The following is a 27,930-nucleotide window of genomic DNA, read 5'->3' as shown; positions in this document are numbered from 1 at the left end:
AATACCTGTGCTATGTATCACAGAATCGGAATATCCCATTTTGGAGGAGTCTCATGGAGTATCACTGACTCCAACTCCTATATATATGTGACCTCTTAAAGAAAAATCAATGTGTGTACGTTTCTAAGCAGTTCTTAATCATTTTTAGCATTACAACCACTTCAGTGATTCAAGCCAGGTGTTCAAGGCCGGGTTGGACGGGGCCCTGGGCAGCCTGCTGTAGTATATAATGTGGAGGTTGGCTGCTCTGTCTGTGGCGGGGGGGTTGGATCTTTATGATCCTTGAGGTCCCTTCCAACCCGGGCCATTCGGTGATTCTGTGATTTTGCTCTGCACTCTGCCATATTATTAGTTTCGGTTGCTTCTGCAATAACTCCTCCTCTTTTGTTGCCACGTCGGGAGAGCGGGAGGCAGCAGCTGTGAGCGGCTCTGATCGCAGCTCTGCAGACGGTGCTTTTGTGCCCTCGGATAACCGGGCAGCACGGTAAGCATCGTGTCCCCATCATCCCGCCCTTATCTTATGGTCTGAGCGCTGGTATTTGTAATACGAGGGTATAAACGCGGGGGCCACGAGCACAGAGCCATGAAGGCTGGAAAAGACCTTTCGGACCCTCGAGTCCGACCCCTCCACGCCCGCTGGCCGCGTCGCACAACCCTCACTCCCAGGGCAATCCGTGCCCGCTCATTCCCCAAAGAATCCTTCCCTAACACCCAGCCTAAACCCCCCCCCGCCCCCAATCCACCAAACCCCAACCGGAGGGGTCTCAACCCCCCTGGGCCGTGCTCTCGGCCGTCCCTCCTCCCGCCCCGCCCTCGCTCCGCCGCTTAAATCCCGCTCCACCGCCTCCCTCCGCCGTCACCGCCGCGATGCTGCCGCCGTGGTGCCGGAGCGCCGTGCTGCTCTCCCTGCTGCCAGCCCTGCTGCTCGCCGCCCCTCCGCCGCCCGCTTGCCCCGAACGCTGCGATCGCTCCCGCTGCCCCTCGCTGCCCTCCTCCTGCCCCGGCGGTCCCGTGTTGGACGCGTGCGGCTGCTGCCGCGTCTGCGGGGCGGAGGAAGGAGAGCCGTGCGGGAACGGCGAGGGCGGCCCGCCTTGCGGAGAGGGGCTGCGGTGTTCGGTGCCGCCCGGCGGAGGGGTGCCGGCATCGGGCACGGTGAGGAAGCGGGCGGCCGTCGGGCGTTGCGTGTGCGCCAGCTCCGAGCCCGTGTGCGGCAGCGACGCCGTGACCTACGCCAGCCCCTGCCAGCTGCGGGCCGCCAGCCGCCGTGCCGAGAGGCTCCGGCAGCCGCCCATCATCGCCATCCAGCGCGGAGCCTGCGGGCAGGGTAAGGGGTGAGAGTGCGTGGAGCGGGGGGGAGGACCTTGGCTCGGGTCGGGGCTGGAGCGCGGTGAGAAAGCGGAGCAAGAATGCAGCGCTCCGAGGCTGCCAAGTGTCAGGGGGAAAGAATCCGCCGTCCCGCTCGGAAAATCGGCCGCTGTGCCCTGCTTTCCTCTGCCTCAAAAAGGGGTGCCGTGGGGGGCCGTCCCTGCGGGCACCCGAGGTCAGAGGACGAGACATTGAGCACCTGTGGGTGTCCCCGTGCATCGCAGCGCAGTTGGACCAAATGGCCTTTAAAGGGCCCTTCCAACTCCAAGGATGCTATGAAATGCCGAGTGCGCTTTCAGCCTTTCATCCGAGCGCTGTGTCCGTGCAATGCCATGGGAAATCGAGCCAGGAATGCAGCCGCCGTTAGAGCTGGGCACAGCCAGTGGCTGCAGCAGGACTGCGCCCGATTTAGCAGAGCGGTGCTCATTAATAATGGGATTGTTGGAGAGGAGGGAACGTGGAGCTGAGCAGCACTGAGGCTGACTTCAGTGCTTCTAGAGGACGGTCCAGAAGCAGCAGCATCTCCAGCAGCAACAAGTGGCGTGGTTTTCCTTCGGTATTTCTGCTGTGTACTATTATGTACCGCCGGGGCTTTGCTCTCACTTTGCTGGGTGCAGGGATAAGCAGGATGAGCCTGGAGGATGTCTTCCTAACACCGATCGGATTAAATCTGTTAAGCTACAGCTGCGCCTTCGTTCTGAGCCACTCGGTGCACACGTGCTCATTAATTAACAGGAGTTAAGCCTATTTCTGAGTGGCAGAAGGGTTTGAGTAGCTCCGTTTCCCTTAGGACTGACCCTCTGAGTATGGGTTGAGCCAGTTGTGCACTTTGTTTAGCAGCAGCTTGTAGTCTTTTCTCCACCTCCCCCCAATCCCCAGCAGGACACAGAGAAGGGCCCGGTCCTGCTGTACAGCTCCAGCTCCCAATGTCTCCATCCATACAGCCCATTTTCCATCCCTCTGTTCCCCCTCTGTGTGAGAACCGCATTGTGCTCCTGGAAACATTGCTGGCATTTAATGCCCGACACAATCGCAGCTTTCACGCTAAGGTTTCCTGACCTGCAGCGTAACATAATGCCTCGTGATATTGTTGTCCTCCCTCCTGTCCCTTTCAATTCTCAATTAATGAAACTGATAGCGTTGCTTTACACCTTGTTCTGCATAGCATGGGCAGAATTTGGGCTGTGAGCTCAGGACATTCCCTCTGCTGCATGAAGGATGCTGGACGTGACCTGACCCAGCCCAGCTCCTGGCTGCCTGCTGTAGAAGCACTGCTGTAGGGACTGCAGCTCTTGTTCACAGAATCACAGAATGGCTTGGGTTGGAAGAGACCTCAAGGATCGTAATCTCCAACCTCCCTGCTGCATGCAGGACCGCCAACCTCCCCATTTAATGCTAGACCAGGCTGCCCAGGGCCCCATCCATCCTGGACTTGAACACTTCCTCTTGCTCAGTCATTAGGGACAAAAGAAAGGTGCTGGAGGATGAGCAGCAGCATGTGGTTCTTCCCAGCGTTCAACAAAGTTGTTTCATATGTAAAGGACCCAAAATAAATGAAAGCAGGCTGCAGTGCTGTGCTCCCCGGGGGTAGAAGGCAATGCCTCATGTGCAGCTCCAAAGAGTTGTTGATTTTTAGTTTTATTTCGAGTCCCATTTTCAGTGGAGCTATCTTTGATAAAATATTTCTATCTGTTCATCGTAACAGGTGGAGATTTAGAGCTGATGTAAGAAAAACCTGGCACTGCTGTGCTGAGCTGTGGGTGCCCATCCCTGGAGGTGCCTGAGGCCGTGGATGGGCTCTGGGCAGCCTGAGTTATGGGGCACTGAGCCACAGTAGGGGTTGGAGCCCAGTGATCTTTAACGTCCCTTCCAACCCAAGCCATTCTGTGGTTCCAATGTTCCTTCCACTTGAATGGTGGGCTTCGTAGTGATAGGTTGATGGTTGGGCTTGATCTTACAGGTCTTTTCTCAAAATCTCGTTAAGGTGAGGGTGGTGAGGCACAGGCACTGGCACAGGTTGCCCAGAGATGTGGTTGATGCCCCAGACTGGAGACTTCCAAAGCCAGACTGCATCAGGCCCTGGGCAACCTGATGGAGCTGTGATGTCTCTGTTCATGGCAGGGGAGTTGGACCAGATGGCCCTCAGGGGTCTCTTCCAACTCTAAAGGTTCTATGGTTGTGTGATTCTGTGTCCTGCTCCGAGAGCTGCACGCAGATGAACCCACGTTCCTCTTCTGACCTTTAACCAGAGAAACAGAAAAGTTCCTCGTTGATGATCTCAGTTCCCAACTTTCCTCTTGACTGCTTGTAACTCACATCGTTAGAATTGTCATTAATTGATCCCTTAACAACAAAACAAGATTAGAACGAAATCCACACAGCAAAGAATGGGGAAAAGTAGTAGGAGCTGCCTAAATTCTGCCTGCAGTGCTTGTTGGGCCAAGTGCTCTGGCAGTGTTGTGATGTGCAGTGATGAGTAATCAGGGCAGGAAGGGAGACTCAGCATTCTGGGGAGGTCAGGAAAGAAGCCAGAGATGTATCAAGAGGAGAGCAGATACTGTTCTTGTGAATCAGGCTCCCAGCTGTTTCCCTAAAGATGACCATGGACACATGTGCTGGAGAAATGTTCTGAGCTTTGCAGGTTGCTCAGCACATGTGAAATGGGCTGGGAAGGGGCTGTGTGCACAGAGGCTCCTGCCCCAGGGGTGGCTTTGGGCCCCTCCATCTGCTCAGTGCTCACATCTGGGTGGTCTTAAGGCCTCGTCCTCTGCTCCACTTCTGCAGCAGGAGGATGGGAGGGAGGGAAAAGCAGCCGAGCGCAGTGGAAATAAACAGCCACGTATTTCCAGAAGAGAAGCAATTCCCCAGAGAGGGATGAAAAACTCCAGAGCTGAGTGCTGTGCTCTGTGAGGGGGGGCTGGGAGTGATGGGAGCTGTGGTCTCACCTCTTCCCTCTCCCGTGTGCAGATTTCCTTCCCAGGAACTGGGAGGAACTCTGACTTCAAACAGGAGTGTGGAGTTGGAACGAGGAAGGGTTCCATGCTTTCATCTTCTGGGCTTTGAGATGTAAAGGTACCTGAGGAGTGCTAAAAGCTGTGAGTAAGCAGGAGCCCATTAAGGAGACTGGATGGGATGGGGCTGCTTGTCCTCAGCAGTCAGAGGAAAGAATCTGCTGTCCAAGAAATAGAAGCTGGAAAATATTTTTCAAATGTGAGTTTACATGAGCTGAGAGCGAAAGAAAATGACGCTACAAATAGACACCAGCGTGGTGGAATGTGACTTTTGTGGTAAATCAGAGTCGTTCCTTGCTCTCATGCCATGCCAGGGCCCCAGGAGCCATGGATGAGCAGCAGTGGGTGTGCAGTCAGGATGTAGGGAACGCGGTGAGAATCGGTTCAGCCTCCTGGATGCAGGTCACTGTGATTCCCTGTGATTCCTTGCTCCAGAGAGCAGAATGGAACTAAAATCTCACACTCAAGCCACTCGGGTCTGAGGGCTGTAGTGGAATGCATTGATTGCGTGCAGGTTGAAGACATCTCCCTCACATTTGTAGCAGGAGACTTATGTTTTAGCTTCTAAAATGGGACTCAAGTCACTAATGGTGTCACTTTAAAGTGTCAGTGATAAGGAAGGTCTCGGCTACCATTTAGTGCCTGGAGATAAATCACAGAATCATAGAATTGCTAAGGTTGGAAAAGATCATCAAGTCCAATTGCAGTCCAAACTGACTCTACTGGGACAGTTCCTGGATAAGTTTTGCAGACTTTGCAGTAAAAGCATTGGTTGTACAGAGTTACTATGGTAAGAACGAAAAATCGCCCCGTGCTTCTGATAGCAGTTGCGTTTGCACTGATTTTTGCTGACAAATAACCAGTGGGTGGAGCAGGGGAAGATAGAGAGCTTTGCTCAGGGTCAGCACCGAGCAGGAGCAGAGCTGGGAGCAGATAGAGCCGTTCTGAGTCTCTGCTGGTTTTTTCTGCTGCTCCATTTTCCATGATCTTTCTTTTCCATGAGTATTTCTGCTGTCTGGGGGAAGGTCTGCAAGCAGCATTGATGGATGCCAGCCTGCTCCCGCGGAAAGTGACCTTAGAGAAGGCAAACGGGTGGGACCAAGCACTGGGTGGGGGGAGGGACAAGAAAACCAACCAAGTCTCACCATTCCACCCCAGAATGCAGCCCCCAGGAGCCCATTTCTGTGCTGGGAAAAGAGAGAATTCTGTACAGGCAGAGCGTGGCTGAGCCTTGTTTTGTTCTGCTCCTAAGAGGGCTTTTAAAGGTGTGTAGGAAGTATTGGTGGAGGTGGTGGGACTTGTCTGATGCGTGGATGTTTTCGGCCTTTGTGATGGAGATACGCTGGATTTATGTGTTGTACCATTAGGAACCCCAGGCTAAGGATGGTATGTAGGTTTTATGGCCGCTTGGGGTTTTTTGTCTGTGGGTTGAGTCTTTCTCTGCTGTCACCATGGGAAGAGTCCTGCTGCTGCCAAGTGGTGACACCAATGCCTGTGGCTGGAGAGCCTGCATCTAACGAGGGGTTTTTAAGGGTTCTCGTTGGAGAAAATGTAAACACATCCAACAAAACACGACAGAAAACTCGACGTTTTATTCTCTGATGCCTTCTTACCCTGGCTTCTATGAGCAGAAGGCAATTAAGCAATCGTCTCTTCCCTGGGCACTCCTCTCGGACGTTTCTCACGTACTCAGAAGGAGACTCGGAAGCTTTGAGAACCAGGAGGGGATGCTCAGCACCTGGCGGCTGTCGGGTGCCGGCGGGGTTACCGGCATTACCGGCTCGTTGTTGCCTCGTTGAGCTGCACTGAGCTCCAGGGGCCGAACGCTGGAAAAAGCAGCGGAGAAGCAATTCCTGACTCATCTGCTGTATTTTCAGCCTTCGGCAGAGGAGAGAATGCCACGGCCGCCTTAACCCGTTGCCTGAAATACTCTTTTCATCTGCCGGCAGGAAATAAGGCAGACTCTTTTCCATAACCTGACTTATATTCCCTAGTTTCCAGCTCAGACAAGACTGCTGTTAATGCTGGTTTCGAACCTGGCACTTTTTTTTTTTTCCCTCTCATCCTGAATCGCTGTTGTGTTGTTTTGTTTTGTTTGCTTATTTTTTTTTTTAAATTTATTTAAATTAAATTTAAAGGATATTTTTCCCCCCCTCTCCAGTGTTGTGGCCTCTGAGCTTTTGAGACAGGGCACAGCCAAGCAGCACCAAGCTTTGCTGTCCCCATCACTTGTCCTTGCTGTGTAGCAGTGCCCAGGGACGGCGTGTTCCTGCAGCAGCTTGGCAGGAGCTGGGCTCACTTGCACTTTGTTTACAGAGAGATGCTGCTTCCTCTTGCGTTGGATGAGGCTGCTGGAGCCTTCCCGTGCTTCTGCCCCCACCAGCTACAGAGCTTTTGGTCGTATATTTCTGCTAATTACAGTTGAGAGAGTTATGGATGTGTTATGTTTTCTCAAGTGCTTCATTCTGAGGTTGCTCCCACGGGGCTGCAGCCACGGGTGCCCCACTGCCTGCTTTGTCCATGCTGTGTCGAGGAATCACCTCGAGCCACATATAAAACACGTTGTATGGTCAGTGTGTGTAAGTAACAAAGCTGACTTAAAATATTGTTCAAGTAAGATATTGAAAAAAGGCATCCATCCATACAGTGGATGCACACAGCTATTGCTGCTCCTGAGGAATGTTCCAACTGTTTGACATCTCTCTAGCAATTCAGCAGTTGCTTTTTGCAACACAGCATTCTCCCTGACTCGTATGTTATTCTGCCTTCAGGCCAAGTGTTCCTGGCTGGCCTGAATTTTTAGGTTTACATCTGAAATTGCATAGGAATTCCTGACAAGAAAGCTGAGCGCATTACCTCGAGGGGGTTCTTTATTTCACCTTTGAATCATAGAATGGTTGGAGTTGGAAGGGACCCTTCAAGGCCATTTGGCCCAACTCCCTGCAGTGAACGGGGACAGCCACAGCTCCATCAGGTGCTCAGAGCCCAGACCAGCCTGGTGCAAGTTGCATTCATGCCAAAAAGCAACTTCACTTCCCATTCTCACCTCAGTCTTGTCCTGGTTCTTGCTGCAGGGGATGTGTTGACTGAATGCTGGATTTGTTCACATTACTGTTTGGTAGAGTCAGGTGCTTGAAATGGCCCTCGTTTAGTGCTATGAAAATATTTTTGTTGTTGTTGGGGATGTCACGGAGATATAGACTTTCTTCTCAGAAATCAGTGACGTTTTGTTTCTTTCGCCTTTGATTATGCAGGAAAAATAATACTGATGTAATGGTGGTTTTATTACCGTGCTTCTGCGGTTTAGACCACTCAAACTTCCCTCCTCTGATCTCAGAGCTGTTCCTGAGCAGATTGCCTGCAATACGTAGTGTTGTTTCTTCTTTCCCTACTATTTTCATTGCATAATATCCTTTCTTGGCGTCTTACACAACTCACCCTTGAATAGGAAGCAGAATATTCAGGCTTGCAGTTTTATGTTAAGAAGTGGCAGCAGGATCATCCCACACATCACTTTTTCCTTCTGCCTCTCCAGCAGTGTTGATAGCGCCGTTCTCAGTGTGAGCAAAGCACATTTCCTCCACTTTCTATTTCCATAGCAGTGCCAGAGGTTTAATGTTTTCCTATATGGTATTAATGGCAGTTGTGCAGACACTGATGGCTGCAGTGCTGTTGGGAGGGTGGAAGTTTTCCAAGTCAAACTTTACGATCTTGTGGTTTGTGTCAGTAGTCACCGGTTCTGCTGTCCCCATGAGTGCTGGAGCTCTGCTGGGGCCATAGGGAGACCAAGGCTTTGCTTTTGGATCCCTGGACCCCAAGATCTCAATATTCAGGGTGCTATCAATGGGTCTGGTGGATGGGGTGATTGTCATAGAACCATAGGAGTGTTTGGTTTCAAAGGGACCTTAACAGTCATCCAGTTCTAATCCTCTGCCATAGGTAAGGACAAACCTCCCACCAGACCAGGTTGCCCAAAGCCCCATCCAACCTGGCCTTGAACATGGAGTCCTCCCACTGCTCACGGAGCAAGCCCAAATTTGGCTCCCCAGGAAAGATGGAGCGTAGTGCTTGTCCATTGAGGCACCTTTAAGGGTGAAGTGGGAGGAGGTGCTCCACCCTCCCTGCAGCCTGCATGGAAGCATCTTTTGCAGCAGCCTTTGCAATATACGTGTTGTTCCTGGGTAGTTGCCTAGATGACTTTTGTTTCGTGGGAAGTTTGTTGATCTTTAGGGGAATTAAGGTTTTAAAGAAACTGAAGTCTTCGTTCCAGGCTGAATCTGAGCTTTTTGACTTAAAAAAGAACATGAAGATGTCTGGGTTGATTACAGCCAGGGGTTTGTGCAAGGCAGAAATTGGCTGGTAGTTGCCCGCAGGTGAGTTGTGTTATGGACAAGTGTGAAACTTTGAGGTTTTCTCATATCTCATTCAGTTAGAGCTGAAACTCATCAGTTGCCTGGGTGATGGTTTCCCCTTGAAAACTCAGGAAAACTGAATGGGGAGAAGATCTACTGCTACAACTTCATATGCAGAGTCTCTCATGAGACGTGGGTCCACCTGTGTGAGCAGATGCAGCTCTCACAGCTGAAGGGGAGAGGTGACATCTGCTAGATCTCTATCTCCAAAGCATCTTTTCAGCTTAGCTCCAAACACTACCAAAAGCAGTATGTATCAGCATTACAGCATCATTGCAGCTGTGAAACGAAAACCTAGATCTTAGCATGCTTTTTGGCTCCTCCATGTGAAACCACGTTCCTTCAGTTGTTTACAGCCTCATGTGCTTTTTTCCATGACTTGGGATTCAGCCTTTCCTTTCAGCAGTTTGTTTACTGATATTAGTGCCATTAATGGCAGTTGGCAGAGGTTTTTCCTTTTTGGTCAGAGGCTGGCAGCCAGCACACCTTTTGAAGTCCTTGAAAATGTAGTTGCCTTGGGAATTTTTCATGCTGTAACCTATTTATGTTTTCTTAGGCAGTTTTTGGTCATTAAGTGAATGCACAACAATCATCTTATTAATGGCATTAATGAAAGTTTCTTAACCACGCTTGTGGGCATTTGGGGCATTGTGCAATAGTTCAATAAAAACGATACAAAACAAGTAATCACAGCATATAAATAGGCAGAGAGCAGGCTGCAGAGATCTGAACACTGAAGCCTGAAGGTATTTGGGAACTAGAGCTTTATTCAAGCCAACTCTTGATTTTTAAAATGGAACATCCAACCAACCTACCAAAAAACCCACAAAGTGATAAAGTGAGTCTACTAGGAACCTAACTGCAGAAGGGTTTGGGTTAGAATACAAAAGAAAGATGCACGAAACTGTGGAAGAATGGTAGCATGGATTCAACAGTGGTTATCCCTAAGAAGTGTGTTTTAAGAGAGAAATCTATGTTTTAGGGATCAGTTGAAATAGGGAATGAAAGGGAAGATATAGATTGAATATAAGGAAGGAGTTGTTCACAATAAGGGTGGGAAGGCAATGGCATAGGCTGCCCAGAGAGGTGGTGGTGCCCATCCCTGCAGACACCCGAGGTCAGGGGACAGGTTGGGGTTACTTCTGAGCTCCTGATGGAGCCCTGGGTGTCCCTGTTCTCTGCAGGGCTGGTTGGACCAGATGGCCTTTAAGGGTCCCTTCCAACTCACACCACTCTATGATTTTCTGACCTGCCCCATAAGTCAGAACGCAGAGGATATTGAGTGCAACCTGCTCCACTCTTCAAACAGTCTCTTCTGCTAAGCCCTGAGCTATCACCAGAGCTGACAAATGCATTCGTTAGGGAGAAGAGAAATGCATCTCCTGCAGAAGTCCCAAAGTTCTCTGCTTTTTTCTCTGGTGGCTGCTGATGGTTGCATGCTGCCACGTTGTTGATGAGGAATGAGCATTAGTTCGTGCTAGGTTGGTAGTGCTGCAATTTGCAGGGCAGTTTGGGCTCCCCTGTAGGAGCTGGTGCCTGCTGGTGGTTCAAATCCAAGATAAAGTTGGGCCTAGAAGTTGTTGTTGGAGGAAAGGGAACTGCACCTCTCAGCTCACTGCTCAGTAATCCCAAAGAGCAGTGCTCTGGGATGAGCATTGAGTGCATATGTAATGGTAAACTGGATGCACACAGGTGTCCATTTTGGTCTGCTTTTATCCCCCCTTGGCACTATTCCACAGATACACAAGAGTTTTTCAACATGTTAATTCTTGCACCATTTCTTGTAGATTTTATGTTCTTTGTATGATGCTGAAAACCAGTTCTGAGGGATTTTTCCTGCTGGTGTTCCTCAATGAATCCATCTGAATAGTACTTTGACTTTTGTTTATTTGCTTAAAAAAAAAGGTGTGTTTTCCATTTAAGTGGGCACTCAGTCAAGAGCTGTTGCAAAACCGTGTTACACAATGCAAGAATTCCTAATACATAAGCAAAGGACAGGCGTGGTGAGCTGGTGTAAGCTTTTTAGGTCAGTATGCCATGAATCAGTATTTATTACCTAACTTTTTCACAGTCCAAAATTCTGACCTTCTCACTCAGTTCGTCTGGGACGGCCCACACTGGTTTCTATGCAAGAAGAGCATCACTGCTCAGGTCTTGGCCATTGCAGCTCCAGGCTCAAACTGATGGAGCATTAGCAGTCTCACCATGCACAGCTCTTCTCAAATAGCTAAATGCTGAAAGAAAAACAGGTTGAGAGCATTAAAAAAAAAACAAGACTGTGTTCCCTGTGCAGATCCCCCCCCATCTGTGGCGGCTCTCTTTCCCAAGGGCAGGATGTGACCTTTAAATGCCTGCAGCATTGCAACGAAGGCAAAATGATTTTGGAAGCTGTGATCAAAAAGCATATTGATGGATGCGGCCATGCCCCGTGGTGTTTTATCCCCACGTCACGTTAATCCAGTCTGATAATCTGTCTGAGCTTCTGTTTGATGGGAGCGAATGGATTCAAGCTCATTCTCAGCGTGGTTCTCATTCTTCTACAGCTTCCCGAAACTCCAGTTAACATTGCCAGCTTTACGATGCGGTTCTCCTAGGCGTTTCTAATAAAGAGAAATGTAAATCCTGTGGTGGGTAAGGTGTTGGCTAATCAGGTTGCTAATCCTTCTGCCTTTCTGGTGCTAAATCCAAGGATCGCCGCTTAAGCACGAGTCAGACGATGCTTTAGAGGAAAATAGGTGGGAGCACGTGCTTGAGTCGTTGAGCAGATTAACATGTCCGAACTGTTAGTAGATGAGGTGGCTGCTGCTGTTGCTCCTTGATTGCATTAGAAGCAATTGAGGTGCTTCAGAGGGTGCAAATGGGGAGATAGGATTGTGAGTGGTTGGGTTGGGTTGAGCATCATGCAGTGCCTGAGGGCAATATGTGCCAGCTGGTGTTACTGAGTCAGCTGAAACCTGGTTTTCACCCTGAAACAAACCAGTATCTGGTTGAGAGCACCAATGATTCGTTCCCAAGTTACTCCTCTGGAAACTGATTACTTTTTTTCCATCAGCTGGGTAAAAATGTTCAGATTTATCTGCTTTGGTATCAACAGGTAATGCAAGTGGTTCGGATATGGATAAACAGGATGGTTTCAGAGCACAGTCCCATGTCTCCCAGGGTTCTGCAAATAAATCCTCCTGTTAAGCTGTCACGAGCACCTGCAGCATCCCCAAGCTGCTTACTGCTTTAATCTGCAGATTTAGGAGCCAAATGGCAGGGGTGGACGGTGCAGCGTGGCACGTAATGCTCATCTGGAAGTCACACAGATCACCTTTGTGTTTTACATGTATATCACAGAAAATGAGAGTGCTGATGACAACAGGGGATGTTCTCTCTTGCTTCTATGGAAATGTGATATTTGGTGCTCCTCAGGGTGCCAGACTGCTGAGTTGCTCCTGGTTTAACCTAAGTTCTGAACTGTGAGAAGGGGGAGATGCATCAGACCAGTCTGTTTTTTTCCAGAGCTTTTTAGACATCTGATGGTGCAGACAGGTCTTCTGTTGGCTACAATAGGAGCTCAGCATCCAGTTGCTTTTGGAAATCCCAGTGACGTTTCTTGAACACTCGGTGACCATGGGCTTTTGTGTTCCAACACTGCCCAGGAATGCAAAGCTTTGTGGTCCCATTGTTTCCATGTGCGTATCTATTTTTATAGCTTTAGGGGTGTTTCCATAGCTCTAAAGTCCATGGGATCTGCTCCTCCATGTGGCTGGTGGACTGAGGGCAATGCATGGAGCTTCTGTGTCTTTGTGCCTGGGAAGGGCTGGGCTTTGAGACTCACTGGGAGGCAACACAAACTTTGTACCCACCTTAACCTTTCCCACCTTTAGGCTTAGATAGGGATTAGGGCCTTATCACCTACGGGCTGGAGCAGGGGCTGCTCCATGCAGGGTGCTGCAGCCCGCAGACACCAGTGCAGCAGATCTGCAGCCCCATGGCCCAGCTGCATGCACTGGAAATGAGAAGTTTGCATAGGGTTTTCTGTTGTAACAGCAGAGCTTGCTGTGCAAAAAGCCAGAAGGGAAACTGCAGAGCAAGGGTTGTGCTGCAACTGACTTGGAAGGAAGGGAGAGAGACCCACACAGTGCTTTCAATTCAGGTGTTTTGCAATGATCCTTCTCCCGTCACTTGAAGAACTCATGACATGTGTTCTGTTTCTATTTCAGGCCAAGAACATCCTAATAGCCTGCGGCACAAGTACAACTTTATAGCAGATGTGGTGGAGAAGATCGCTCCTGCTGTGGTTCACATCGAGTTATTCCGCAAGTAAACACCATGCCCAGCTTGACTTTGTATTCCTGCAAGCAGCTGACTGTGAGACAGCAGCAAAGAGGGTTCTGAGCTGACAGATGTGTCATGCTGAAGCATTAGAAATAACTTCAGAGTCCTGGCAAAAAAAACAACAACAACAAAAAAACTAGCATAAGAAACCCCACCCCAGTTTAAACTAATGCATGTGCATTGCCTTATTAATGACAGAAAGTAACAACAGATACCTTAAAGCATCAAAATCTACCATGTTCCTTTTGGCTGTGCACTGTTTGTGGTCCTGCAAGCTTTTGCAGAGATAAATGTTTGTTATTCCCTGTGTCTTTCAGACTTCCTTACTCCAAGAGGGAGATCCCTGTTGCCAGTGGCTCGGGCTTCATCGTCTCAGAGGATGGGCTGATAGTGACCAATGCACACGTGGTCACCAACAAGAACAGGGTGAAGGTGGAGCTGAAGAACGGGGAAACATACGAAGCTAAAATTAAAGACGTTGATGAGAAAGCTGACATTGCACTAATTAAAATAGATGCTCAGGTGAGTGAAGGCAGTGAGCAAGGCGCATTTTATCCCTCTGTTTCAGAAAAGAGGATGTCCTGTTGCTAATTTAAAGGAAAGAGCAATGGTTTGGTGTTGAGTTTTGACAAATCTTGGAGCAAATGTGGTGGGCATGCATTTCTTCAGCCACAACCTTGGCTTTGGTAATGGTTTATCTTAGGACCTCTCTGTGTCATGCAAACAAGCACCTAGCATTTAGTGTGCATCCTCAAAACAAGCAGCAGCACAGCTTGATGGCTAATCTGCATATGCTTTGCCAGTGCAGCTCTCCTGCTTTGAGAGGAGATGTGGGAGGACTCCCCTGCGGTTGGCAGAGATAGGAAGGTAGGCTTAGGAAGGTAGGTTTGTGCCTCTGAAGGACTGCACCACACAGATGTAGATAGCAAAATGCAGAACTACTGTAGGACGTATCTCAAACATTCAAGCTAAAGCCAACGTGGAAGGATGTTCTTCCACTGCAGGTGGTTTTCTAAAGAAGCTGGAATGGAACCTCCCTCCCACAGTCTTCAGCAGTGTCAGACTTGTGGCTCTCAGTGCTACTCTGCCTCCTGCAATAGCAGAACAGTTGTCACGTGGTTGTGCATATGGAGTGCACGGGGGATCTTGTGTGGAAACACTTCTGCATAACACAGATGCATGTGATGGCTTGAGGTGCTGCTCATATTGGTTTCCCTTCTTTGGGCTTCTGCTTAACGACCTCCAAAGCTGACGGGCAGTCATCTGTTGTTTGAAACACGTGACTCAGTAGACCTTGCAGGGTTGTTTTAGTTCAGAGCTATTCCCCAGCGAGGCAGAAGTGTTTGTTCCAGAGTTTGTGACTAAATCAGATGCCTGATGCAGAACTCTTGGATGACCCAAGGGCTGCTCCCTCGCCACCTTTGTTGTTTAAAGGCTCTGTCAGGTTTTTCTTATTTAAAACCTTCTTATCAACAATGTGGCCAAAAAAAAATTATCCCCAAAATATTTTCCTGCTTTGCTGAGGATTAAAGAAGTAATATGAAAGCGGGCTGCAGAGAAGGGAGTAACTGGTAACTCAGAGATAGAGGGGGAGGAGGCACTGAGCTGATGCAACACATTGTTTTGAGGCCATGAGGAGGGAGCAGGCATTGAGTTTTGTGTTATCTGACACCCTGAAAAAATCACTCCAAAATTTCCCTGGCACTGCAGTGCCTGATGGAAGAGCCTGAGTGCATTTATTAAAAACTAATAGGCCTCACTTGTGCAAACAGTGAGCGCTTAAGGACCCAGGGAAGCTCGTGCAGAGCAGCAGTGAGCACAGCCCCAGGGAGAGCCGGGCACCTGCAGCCTGGAAAGTGGCTTGGAAAAAAGGGAAGGCAGGCAGATTTCACGCCGATAGTGGAAAGGGCTGCTGAGCAGGATTGAACTGGTGATTCTGGTTGGGCTTCAAGATGACAGATATTCATCTTTATTTTTTTTCTTTTTTTTTTCTTTTTTAAAGAATTCTGCAGGTATGTAATGAAGTGCCGATCACAGTCTTATTCCATCACTTGAGCTTTTGGGCATAAGCGTGTCCTTCCTTTGAGAATGGCACCTCAGGTCATTCTGCATGTGTTTATCATTCCAAGGAATAATCCTCTTTCAGCGTTCAGCCACAGAACAGACAAAAATAGATGATTCTGATCTGACAAGCAGTGTCTTTTAGAGGTATTATTTATACAGAATTCTCTGAATGCAGCGTGCTAACTGAGGATACAAGATGGTGTTTTTGGCTTGATGTATTGGCCAGCACAGTGCGTGCTTCAGATTGTGAGCATTGCAACCCAGCTCACTCATGTTTGCAGATTCTCTTGGGGAGCATTTTTTGTTTTGGAACCACCCAGCACTACCTCAGCAGGAGATTTCTTGATGTGTTGACATGTTGACATTGCTATCTATGATGGAAAGGATCGTTGGGAAGAGCTGATGCCTGGAGGCAGAGCTGCTGCAGAAGGAAGCGAGTGGGCTCTGCTGCCTTACTTGTGTGATGGCAACTGGACACACTCATTTGGGCAGCAGGACTCTGCTCTAAATTGGGCAGAACATAACTTGATAGCTGTAGTTTGCTGTGTGCTCGGTAAGCACCCTATCCTTTGTACAACTCCACCTGGTGTGCTGCTCCCCCATTGGCCCTGCCTGTTTCATCTGAGGAGCTCTTGAGTTCTGATTTATTTGATAACTGAGGAAGTCAGTGTGACAGTACAAATAACCCCTTACAAAGCTAGATGCAGCATGAAAGCCATCCCCAACAATGTTTGTGAAGTGAGAGGCAAAGTCTCTTTTGAACATGTTATTTGAAGGTGACATCAACGATGTCATTTTATTTTTTCTATTTTTTCTGTGGCGTGTTAAGGCAGGATCTGAAGGCTGAAGAATGCCTCTGTGGTTAGGAACAGAGCTGGGCCTGAAGTATGAGTTGAGGCTGTTAGCTGGTGTTCCTAAAGCTGTTAAGATTTTACAGCAGCTTGCACTGTATTTTTCTTTAAGCTGTGAACATCTGGCCAAGGACATCTCTAAAAGATATTTGGTTTTGTTCAGTGGAGTAGGGAGTTAAAGAGGACGGTGAAATCTAGGCACCAGCAAGAGTAAACAGTTTCCCTGATGAAATTCTCATTTAAAAACATACCAAAGTCAGTGAGGAACAGAAATGCTGGGATTGTTCTTCCAATTCTCAAAGAGGTTTATTTTCACAGTCTATAAAAGGAGAAGTGGTATCCCTGGAGGTACCCACAGCCAGGTTGGATGGTTCTGGAGGCAGCCATCTCATGGCAGGGGTGGACTAGAGCTCAATGATCTTTAAGGTCCCTTTTGACCAAAGCCATCCTATGATTTCTTATGTCCATTGAAAACCAGAGCAATTTGCTGAAATATTGAAAGTAGGCAGCATGTTGGGGACAGCTGTGTTAAACCTGAAGGTGATGTGGCTTACAGTTATGGGAACTATCCTTCCACATGGGGACCTGTTTCACCCTGCAGATTTGCCTCTGCCCATGGGTTGGTCCCTACGAATGGCTCTTTCAGGGCATATCTTCTTTCTGCAGAATTAAAAAGCAGCCCTGAGGTATTCGCCACTGACTGCCAAGGTGTGAAGGCTTTCTTTTCTCAGTGCAAGCAGACCTGCGTGCTTCTGTATTCCTAGAAAGGGTTTGGCACCCAAGCGACACAGCAGCAGCGGGTTGGTGTTGCACCTCTGCTTTGCGGTCGTGTTTCAGCTCTTTGCTTGTGCTTCTTTCCAACATTGTACTAACAGCCACTCGGTTCAGTGCTCTTAAGTCAACAGGACCTCCTGCCCTCACTGCTTTGGTGGTTTCGTGAGGCAATGCAGGCTCTGTATGGCTGTGGTCAGAGGGGATTTGCCTCTCTCCCTGTGTGTACACACTGCAGGAAGCTGGGAAGCAAGCGTTCCTGTTTACGTATCAGTATTCTAATAGCTCGCATTTTTAGAAACCAAACTACTTGAATTCCAGATGTCAGTGGCTTTTCTCCAATTCATTTTGACTTGGAAATCTGTCACTGGATATTGCATTGCTTCCTCCCGAGTCTCCCACAAGGAAGCCTTCATCTTCGTCGCAGAAGCATTTGGGACCTGTGGAAATGGGACAGCATGGGAAAGGCTTGGGTGTGAGCTCCAGATGCTCCTTGGGCTGGGTGGCAGCATGGGGGTGGTTGTCTGCCCTGTGCCCCTCTCTTATCCATGAAAAAGCTTTTTTTAATTTTATTTTTATTATTTCCATCTTAAGAGCAGAGGATGTTGTCACGTGTGCTTCCTTCCCCACGTGTTGAAAACAGCCTTTGCAAGGGACAGAGCTTTCATCCTTACTACATCTTATTTCAAGGGAGAGCAGCAGTGCCTTGCCAGGCCATTGAAGTCCCAGAGACATGGCAAGACAGCGTTTGGCCTTTTTTTCCTGCAAGCTTCCCATGCTCCATATTTAGATAAGGAAACTCAGTTTTGTTTTTCTAACTGTCGATGAAATACTTTTGGAGACTTGTAATGTGTTCAGTTGGGGTTTTTCGTTTTCTTTGGCATTCGGTCAAATAGCTCCAAGATTGTAGATGACACTCCACATTTTCATAAGCTCACGGCCTGTGTTTTTGTTTTGCCATAACGTATTCTGAAAGTTAAATAGTTCTGTTAATGAGAGCAGAATACAGTTCCCAGTGAAGCTGCGTGCTTTGCCAGGGTTGCTTACAGCTGAATTAGAGCACCACAACAAACATCTGCTTCTTTTCTACCTAAACATGGAAAGCATGGAGGCAATCTGTCACTCCTTAACGGAAATAGAGCCCAAAACGTTTGTCTCCTCTTCACTGCTTTATTGAACTGTGAACTGTTCAGATCCCTGGTGGAAGGAGATGGTTGTGCAGAGATGGGATTTGCTTTTGTTCAGTGCCAATGTAGAGGCAGGTTCACACGTTTTGTGGATGGAAAGCTTCCAACCCAACACTCACTGATGACCGACACTACTGGTGGCTGTCCTCTGCCCAAATCCAGCTCTGCTGCTGTCCCTGGTGAACATCTGGCTGTGTGTTTTGCCCTTCAGCACATGCAATGGCTGCATTTTGGTGCTGGGTGAAGCCACATCTCGTGGGAGTTCTGTTTACCCAAGGCTTGAGTCAAAACCCTATATTAAAATGTGTGGAGCACTTCGGGATGAGAGAGGCTTAAAATATTAGCGCTAATTAATGGCTCCCTCTCCGGCTGGGTGTAAACAGTGAGTCATGTGCCACTTATGGGTTTGCATGTTTAGTCCTATTTCTGTGCGCTTGCAGATTTGCCTGGTTGAGTCAGTGCCGATCAGCAGGCGCCTGAGGGTTAATCTAATGAAAGATGGAGGGAGAGCAAGCAAGTTATGTGTTGCCCAAGGTCATGGAGTGAGTCACTGGGAAAGCTGGGTTTAGGTGCTGGGTGCTTCTGGCTCTGTGTTCAAGCACTGCAGGGCATGCTGGTTAGCCTATGTTTTTAATTAACTGCTGTGGCAAATCCGTAGCTGAGTGAAGACAATTATGATTTGCAGCTGCATCACACTGTTAGGGAGCAAGCTCACCAATTTAAAACCATTGGAAATATATAGATGTAGATATATTCGTCGTAACCAGTTCTCCCTGACATGTACCTACAGAGGTGCTGATGGGAATATTTACATGCAGTGCTGTTAATTTTGCAGAGAACACGATAAGATGATGTTTGGAAGGACAGGTGATGGCTTCCAGTTGTGCCAGGGGACGTTCGGGTTGGATGTTAGGAAAAAGCTCTTATCAGAAAGAGCAGTGATGCACTGGCACAGCTGCACAGGGAGCAGTGGGGTCACCATCCCCAGAGGTGTTCCAGAGCTGTGGGGATGTGGCACTGAGGGATGTGGGCAGTGGGCATGGTGGGGGTGGTTGAAGTTGGGCTCAGAGATCTGTGAAGTCATTTCCAGCCTTGGTTCTGTGAAAACCTGCGTGAGTCCCTCTGTCTTTCTTTTAGCATGGGTCCTGTAGCTCTTTATCAAGTGTGCTCAGCATCCTCCTCGTTCTTTTGGTGTGTTGGCATGGGGCTATAAAACAGGAAGCAGTTCTGTTGCGTTGATGAACACAATATGGCAAACCAACTGTGTTAATGTCACTTACGGTTAACTTGGCATAATGCATTTTTACATTAGGCGACATCGCCTCTAGAAATGTGCTGCACAGAGGGCACATTTTCCACAGCTGAATGTCACAATGTGCAGAGCAAGGCAGTTTTTGCAGTAGGTTTTTGCTGCTAGCAGACGAAAGGTTAGCCCTAACTCTTTCCAGAAGGCGTGCTGAATCACACAGATGGCCCACGCCAATCCGTGCAGCGCTGGGCTTTGAACTGAGGCCCGACTAGTATAGGCACAGGCTTGAAAACTCAGCACAATAAGAAATAACTGTGTTAGTCAGAGACTGCTCCGTGTTTTGCCTTTCTGCTGCCAAAATTTTGGCTTTCTGACTGTTTTTGTGACTGAGAAAGATTGTCTAAGTCTTAACTCTGCGTGCGACCAATCAGGTGTTTCTGTTAATGAAAGATTTTTCTTCATAGTCCCTTGTCTATTTTGTTTACTGATTAAATGCCCTCCTTCTTTATAAAGCATCTGCTTTCCATGCATTGGCCACTTGTCTTTTTTTGTTTGCAAAGCAGTGCCAGAAAGAGATGCACTTCTGGATCAACGGCATCTTGGAAACACGTGCTACGTCAGCTTAATAGCATCTGGAGGCAAGGAAGGGCCAGGGTGCTCCCTCTGTGCAAACAATACCCATATGGAGCTGTGTGCTTCCAGCACAGCTCGTGCTGCTGCTGTCCTGTGCTAGGGGAGTCAGGGCTGTGCTCTGAGGTTATGAACTGCTCAGCACAGCTGACCTGGGATGGTGCTGCTTGGTTGCAAGCTTGGGATTGCTCTCTCTCTCTCTCTCTTCTTTATTGCATTGCCTGTTCTGTTGCTCTTCCAAGTCATTCTGTTTAACAAGCAGTTGGCTAATTATTTCTTGTCATCTTGAGACCGAGAGATGGAGTTTCCATAGAGCATCTGATCTTGTCTGGGGTTTGGCAATGGGCTTTATTAAAACAATATGTTCATCTGAGCATAGTGGTGCTGGTGGAATTGTAACGCAGTTGGATAAAGGATCCTCAGAATGAAGCTGGTTGAATCTTGGAGCTGTGAGTCCTGTCTTTTTGTGGCAGCACATAGGGACACAACTGCTGTCTCCTGTTTTTACTTTTGGACACTGCATCTCCTGGGACACTTGATGTTGAAACCAGAGGTGACAAATACAAAGCGATGTGCGTTTGGTTCAGTTTTGCTCAGTGGATTTTTGTCCCTGTGGGTGATTTATTGGTACAGTCTTTCAAGCTGCTGATGACAAAAATTGACTAACGAGCTAGCTCTTGTTTTCCAAATCAAATGTGTAATATTTTCTCTTTTGCCAAAGTGTAGCTGTGATTCAGCTTTTATTGACTTCTAAAGAAAAGTTATCATCACTACCTTGGGCTATCTACAAATAATCAGGACATACTAAATGCTGCCTTGCCTTTTTGCTCTGTAAGCACACAGTCTGCTTTTATAAACCCCTCTACTTTAGGCATGTAAGTCCCATGCTTTGGGATAAATACAGGCTAAAAAGACAACCTCTGCTGGCTTCCAGTAAGAGATCAATGGCAGTGTGATTATTAAGCCAATTTGTACCTTCATTTTAGGGACAAAGCTCAGGAATACCTTAAAGATACCTTTTATATTAAAACTGCATACGCTACCCATTTCTTCGAAACTGGTTTAAGTTAATCCATAGATGGGGCATCCACTGCATCTGGAATTAGTCACCTATTTTGGAAGTTTGTATTAATGCCTTTTTTGGGGGGTAGGAAGGGGGGAGGCTGAGCTTGTTGTGCAAAGGAAAGGATTTTTCAGTTGGATGGGCATGGAGGAAACCTGTCTTCAGGTTTACCAAGCAAAAGATCTGTCTTGGGGGATTCCTGTTTTCTTTTAGGGTCCAGTACCTTTCTATTCCTGCAGGATGCTTAAACTGAAGCCTCAAGTGATGCATGTCCTAATCCACTGATAATGATGGAAACGATCTGGTGCCGCGGTTAAGTACCTGGAAATGGTCAGGATCCTTTAGACAAAGGGTTAAGCATGAAAGAGTTACAAACATGTAACATCGTTAAAAGAGTGTAGACTGACTTTTAAAAACATGAAGCAAACCCAAGGCAGTGTTGTGCAAGCGGATGATACATCAGTGCAAAGCATTTCTTTGAAACACGTTCAGAATGCCCTTAATTACTCTGTGAGCAGGAGGCCTGCGGGACTTCCCTGCCATTATCAGCAGCTCTCAAGGGACACTGGGACATTACTGGTCTTGTTTGAACCATCTGCTGTGTCCTCTTCAGATGGCCTGGAGAAACGATGCTGAGTTTATCTGCCGCCTTGACAAGGGTGTTGGGTCCAACCATTGCTTTTTAATTCGTTTCTTTTCTAATTGCTGTAAATTGCGGCGCTCTGCGTTGATGCTGGGTTTAGGAATGTTTTCTGTCTTGGGGGGGAAAAAAGTTTAATGATGTGATAGTTTATGTTTAGAGATAAGATCTTGAAAGGAAAGAACGGCATCCCTTACTGTCGTAAAAACACTCGGAAGTCTTTAAATCCTCACATCTTCAGAGGACACCTAGATATGTGGGAGGCAATCCAGTTGTCTACTGAACAATAGATGAAACGTTAGCTCTTGTCTTAGGGGAATATGAAATGCTTTTAACTACACACATGTTTGTTTGATACACTCTGGCTGTTGCTTTCATGACTCCCTTTAGAATTCACTCTTAAGGAATATATTATTTTTACATCAACAGCTGTTGGCTAATTACTTCAAGAAGCTGCTGGGAACAACTCCTTCCTGGTATCAACGAATGTTTGCTTTGTACAGCAGTACACAAATATTCCTTTGGTCTTCATTTGGTTTTGATTTAATGGGTACCTGTTGTGGCAAAAGCACCCTTCCAGTCTTTTTTCTTCTACTCCGTTAAAGAACAGTTCTGTTCTGCCTGCATAGTAATGTCCTAACGACGTATGAATGTTTCTTTTCTTCTTATTTCCATTTGTAGGGTAAATTGCCAGTCCTTCTGCTTGGTCAGTCTGGAGACTTGAGGCCTGGAGAGTTTGTGGTTGCCATTGGAAGTCCATTTTCGCTCCAAAATACGGTGACAACAGGGATTGTCAGCACCACGCAGCGCGGAGGGAAGGAGCTGGGGCTCCGCAACTCCGATATGGACTACATTCAGACAGATGCCATCATCAATGTAGGTCCTGCCTCGAGCTTCGGCCCGTTGGGCTCTCAGATTTCTGGAATAGTTGCTTTGAAAGTTCCTCCAGTAATGCAGTCCTTAAGTACAGTGAGCAGAGCTGGCTTTTCTTTCATCCTCGCAAATGTGGACATCTGCAGTGCAGCAGTGCCTGATTGTTATTAAACCAAATCCCAAAGGGACCACACCAAGTCTAATGGCTGCCTTCCCTTCGGCTTCTTACCACTTGCAAGGGAGGAGGCAGCATTCTCTGCCAAATAAGTATCTGCTCAAAATCTGCCATGCTTTCTAGAAAGCAGCCACGCTTAGCTTAAGGACTCAAGTTTGTTTCAGCATTAAGGCAAAACAATAGTTTTTGTCTACTGTTGGCCTTGTAGGGGGTCTTTGCTTGCAGCTCCCAAGCTGTATTACAGTCTTCTATGCTGCTAGTGCACTACTGTTAAAACCAATGAGAAGCCCCAGCTTCCATAGGTTACCCTAGCAAGAGAAGGATGATTGAAGTGTTTGCACAAAAGGGGGGATGTTAAGTGCATGTTAACCAACAGTTTGGATTTGTAAATTGCATATCTTTAATAGCAAATGGAAAAAATTGCTACGAAAACATTTCAAAAATTCCTTGAGCCGTGAATTAAAAGGTGGATATTAAATCTGCTCTTTCCATGTTTGTTTGCAGTATGGAAACTCCGGAGGACCCTTAGTAAACCTGGTAAGAGTTTTTGTTGGCTTAGTGTGAAACCTGTTACTTTCTGGTCCAAAAACAAAAACAAGTGCACCACAAGTGTGATTCAGAGCTTTTGATATTTGCCTGACTACACAAAATTCACATGGCACTTACTAATCGCTTGTCTGTGTTTTTGTTGTCAAATCACAAACTGCACCACGATTTCACTATTTAGGTGTTTACACTTTGCATAGTTTGGGGTACTTGTAATGCCCAAGTAATTTGCCTGTACTTTGCAAGAAAAGTAATAAGTGCATTTTAAATGTGAGGTGTTTGCACTTGGTGCAAAACCAGCTGGCCATGCAGGAGCTCTGTCAGCCCCAGACGGGGAGAAAATGCTTCTCAGAGGTTCTGCGTTGGAAACTTGGCAACTTTTTTCTACTTGACTTGCAAAAAAACTGCAGCACTAGTAACCTGCCATTTAAAAGTTGTGGTTGGACAGTTAGCTCTTTCAATCCAGAGCCTTTTTCTGTCTCAGCCCCAGCACGTCAGTGCTTGCTAATGGGAAACCCACTGGCTCTGCTGGTACAGAGCTTGGGGTGAAATCGTCTTGGCATGGAATGCTCTTCCATTTGAGAGCTTTTCCAGGAGCCACGCTGCCGGGAAGAGCTTTTGCTTTTCCAAAACTTGTAGAATACTTTTCATATCAGTAGGTGATTCAGAGAAATGGGATGAAACTGTGGGTAGAATTGATCGTCTTCAGAGTCTTTTCCAATCTGAGCAATTCTATGATTCTATGAAAAGGAACTTCAGAAGACTGAAGACCAGCTACAGAATTGTTTTGCACCTTTGTCTTTGTGATTGCTCAGAAGAAATAATCCCTTTCACTTTGAGATGTATGTTTCACCTTTGCTAACAACAATTCCTAATTTCCCCAGGACGGTGAAGTCATTGGAATCAACACACTGAAAGTTACGGCTGGGATCTCATTTGCTATTCCCTCTGATAAAATCAAGAAATTCCTAACGGAATCCCACGACAGACAAGCTAAAGGTAATGTACTGCACTGCTGTTAAAGAGATGGATATAATACTGGTGATCCAACAGAGAGCCAACAGCCCCCAAGGCTCTCTTTTTGGTAAGAGAAATTAATGAAGACCTGTTTTACTTTTTGTAGGAAAGGCTGTAACCAAAAAGAAGTACATTGGCATACGAATGATGTCACTAACTCCTAGGTAAGTAAAAGTAGAAAAATGGTTTTTATCCTGCTGAGCTGAGGTCGTTTCACATGCGTTTGGATCAAGCTAACAATCTACAGAAGAGTGCTGGTGCCAACCCTCCCAGTTGCTGTTCCCTTCTGTTGCTGCGTCCATTACACAGTTGGATTCTTCTATGGGCTCTTGTATGAACTGCTGTCCAGCAACTCCCTGCCTTTTGATTTTTTTCCCTTAGCACTTCAGAAGAGAAGATGCAGCAATTGTTAATTTGTGCTGGGGCTCAACTGCTATTGCTGCCATCTATTGTCACCGTGGTCGAGGGTCACAGCAGCTCCCTGCATAGCTTCATTTGTATGAAATGATTTTGATTAAGATACCTTAATGTGAAATGAAGCTTCTGTGTAGACTTGCTTTTTCAAACTCAAATCAGAAAAGAGCAAGTTATGGTAATAGGAATGGTCAACAAACACGTTGTGTGTTCTAGGCTGCAGAATATGGACTGCTACTACTTTCTGTAGTAGAGCAAGCAGGCAGTTTGCATTTCAGTATGCCTAAGGATCAGCAGCATGACAAAGCACTGAAAACTGAAAGTTTTTTTTAGGTGTTCTGAATCTTCTAGGACTAAAGTCCAAGTTTTAAAACAGCTGGTCTTTTCTGCTGACAGAAATGAGCAGTAAAAGCCATTTGCATGGAAAAGTGTAATAACTCTAGATATACTTTTAAGGGTTAAAATGAATTGTGAGGTGTCACATCAAAATGTGTAAAGTATCCCAGCTGGCAAATGTTAACTGAATAAAAATCCATGGTTTTCTCCCCCCCCTGTTGGCACGATATTCTTATGGATGCTTCTTCATTTTCCAGCAAAGCTAGAGAGCTGAAAGATCGCCATAAAGACTTTCCTGACGTTGTCTCTGGGGCCTATGTTATTGATGTAATTCCAGAAACACCAGCTGAAGCGTAAGTTGGAGTGCTTTTTTTCTTAAAACCACTGCCACTGTCTGAAGGAGAGAATGTTCCATGCTTAGCTGGCTGTCCTGGTTAAGCTAAATGAACAGGATTGTGACCATCTGATAGTTATTAGGTTGTCAGCTTGAAATCAGTTTGTGGTTTTCATTCATTCCTTGATCAGCAATAATGTAGATGTGCCAGCACGTTGCTGCAAAGCCCTGTCAGAGTTCCCAGCTGAAAGGGCAAGGAGTCAGGGAGCATGAAAGCTCTGTTCTTTTTTCTCAGCTATCAATTCCAAAACCTCTGCTCTCCCAATGCCAGGGCTGAGTTGGAGCTGATGGCTCCTGCAGCCCTGCAGGTCACTGCTGTGTGAGGGCAAAGGGGGAGATTTTGCTCCTGCCTTGCAAGGATGTGGCTGACTTATCCCAGGCACTTCTGTGCTTGCTAATGGCAAACCTAATAGCTCTCCTGGTGCACCTCTGTTTGAGGTGAGATCCTCTTTTGGCATGGAACATTCCTCTCCGTGAAGCCTTTCCAGGAGCCACGCTGCTGGGAAGAGCTTTTGGGTTTGGCCAACTGATATTTTCCTAGTGTTACTCAGCACTGCTCAGAACCTCAAAGGCTGCTCAGTGCCATGCTTCATGGGGTGCCTTGCTGAAGGCTTCCAGTCAGTGGGACTGGGCTGGCTGGCTCATGCTGGCAGCACCTACCTTCTGGAGTTTGGTCAATATGAAATCGCTCAGTAATCCAGAGCAGGAAATAGGAAACATTGTCCATTTTCTGAAACTGGAGGTCATTTAAGAAAGACAGAATTTGTGGCACCAGAGAAGCAAATGTAGAACCAAAGATGTGGGGAGAAAGCTGCTCGTTGCCACCATATTTTATCACAGGGGGATGGTTGGATGATCCCTTTTTTGTCAATACAAGATGTAACGTTAGCTGTCTAGCTTGTTTTTTTAAATTATTGCTGCTTTTTGTAGATAATTCCTGTTAGCAAGGTTGATTATGCAGAATACCAGTGTGTGTCTATAATGTGAACCAAAACTTCTGTTGGCTGTTTGCTCCATTACAAATGAAATGTACCAACTGCCCTGACATGCAGGTCCAAACTGAAGGTGCAGAAAAAACGTTGCAGCGATAGCAATAGTTAGCAGAGGGTGAGAGTAAGAGAGTAAAACAGTGAGGTGGCAAAGCCTTGTAGTTTGAAGGCAAACTCAAGACGCTCCATTTGGACAGATGTTCAAGGGAGTCTGCAGCACTTACGTGGGATTTGAGTCAGTGTGAGGCACTCAGGGATGGATTTTCTGGGGAAAATGCTGAAAGTCACAGCTAAAAGTAGGCAACCAGATTTGTTAGCAGGCTGACAACGTTGGCCGAGGCAACCTGCTTACAAGAGGCACTCATGTAAGGCATTTTCTGCGGGCGGAAGAGGCCTATGACTGGTCTGTGGTTTTGCAAAAACGGATTATGCTGAAGGGCTGAATCATGTCTGATCTGGTTTCTTGGTTAATATTTCCGTGACTTGGAGCCAGATTGTTGTGCAAGACCAGGCAAGACACTGTGGTTGATGATATCCCTCAGCACCCCGTTTGTTGGTTCCAGTAGCAGTCTGGGCAGCCCTGGGCAGGGGAGCCACGCTGGGCTGGTCCCATTTGGTTGGTGTCTGTCTGGTGGTTGGGTCTGGCTTCTATAGGCACTCAGATGCTTCTGGTGACTGAGCTAGATCTGTGTATGTTTAAAATAGGAAGGTAGGATGAATGGCTGCCAAGCGATGTGCGCCGCTACGTAAATTGTTTGCTTTTTGGGGGCCTGCTGAGTCTCTGTCCAACTGCTGTCAGGTGGGAAATTGGAAATAGCCAGTGCCTTTTGGATTTGGTCAAAAGTACAGCAAGGATAATGAAATGGCCGTAACAGTAATTCCTTGTTCCTTTGTCTTTTCAGTGGTGGCCTGAAGGACAATGATGTGATTATAAGCATCAATGGACAGTCGATAACTTCAGCCTCTGATGTCAGTGACATTATTAAAAAGGACAGTACTTTGAACATGGTTGTTCGCAGGGGTAACGAAGATGTTATGTTAACAGTAATTCCTGAAGAAATTGATCCCTAACCAGAAACATGAGCTGGATTTCATGTTTTCTTTTAACAGCGTTGGACTGCTTATATTCTCTCTGTGCTGGTACAGGAAACGTTAGACTTCTGACCAACGTTCTGCTTCTTCAGCGGATTAGTATTGGCCAACAGAATAACTTCTAATAGGTTTAAGGTGCAAAGATCCGTGTAATTTCACATACTCCAGACGATAATTTTTCCTTCTGTATTATATATGCAATGTACTCTTTACTGGCTATTACATTCCCCGCTTAACAAATCGACATTTGCTTCCCTGTGTTGAATAGATTTTCCATTATTTCCACTAAGATTTAAACAAAACCCACGCACGCAGTGTGTGCTGTGGTATTCAGGTATTTATAGGTTAGCTGTGTTTTAACTGGAAATGCCATTGTAAAGGAGTAGTTGGTTTAAAGTAAAACACAACTGGGTAAAAAGTTTGGCTTATAAACACAGATATCCCAACCGAAATAACCCCTTGAGAGCAGGATTTTAATATTATGATATTTTCCTAGTGTTATTAAAAGACTTCAACAGTACTTTTTTG

At 46.9% G+C, this 27,930-nt stretch overlaps 1 protein-coding gene across 1 annotated transcript; it reads left to right on the top strand.

Moving 5' to 3' along the window:
* The first annotated feature begins 867 nt into the window (after positions 1 to 867).
* Positions 868 to 27,922, top strand: HTRA1 (HtrA serine peptidase 1). The gene is made up of 9 exons (XM_042818750.1): positions 868 to 1,324; positions 12,997 to 13,096; positions 13,429 to 13,633; positions 22,248 to 22,442; positions 23,119 to 23,151; positions 24,045 to 24,159; positions 24,284 to 24,341; positions 25,185 to 25,280; positions 27,213 to 27,922. The coding sequence occupies exons 1-9, from the start codon at positions 868 to 870 to the stop codon at positions 27,379 to 27,381; spliced, it is 1,428 nt and encodes a 475-aa protein (XP_042674684.1). The 3' UTR covers positions 27,382 to 27,922.
* Positions 27,923 to 27,930: the final 8 nt, after the last annotated feature.

This window comes from Centrocercus urophasianus, unplaced genomic scaffold (genome assembly GCF_019232065.1).
Source record: "Centrocercus urophasianus isolate 14NV4802_14NV808 unplaced genomic scaffold, USGS_Curo_1.0 seq_17, whole genome shotgun sequence".
Taxonomy (NCBI): domain Eukaryota; kingdom Metazoa; phylum Chordata; class Aves; order Galliformes; family Phasianidae; genus Centrocercus; species Centrocercus urophasianus.
The sequence above is the reverse complement of the archived record's forward strand: the minus strand, read 5'-3'. Positions and strand labels throughout refer to the sequence as shown.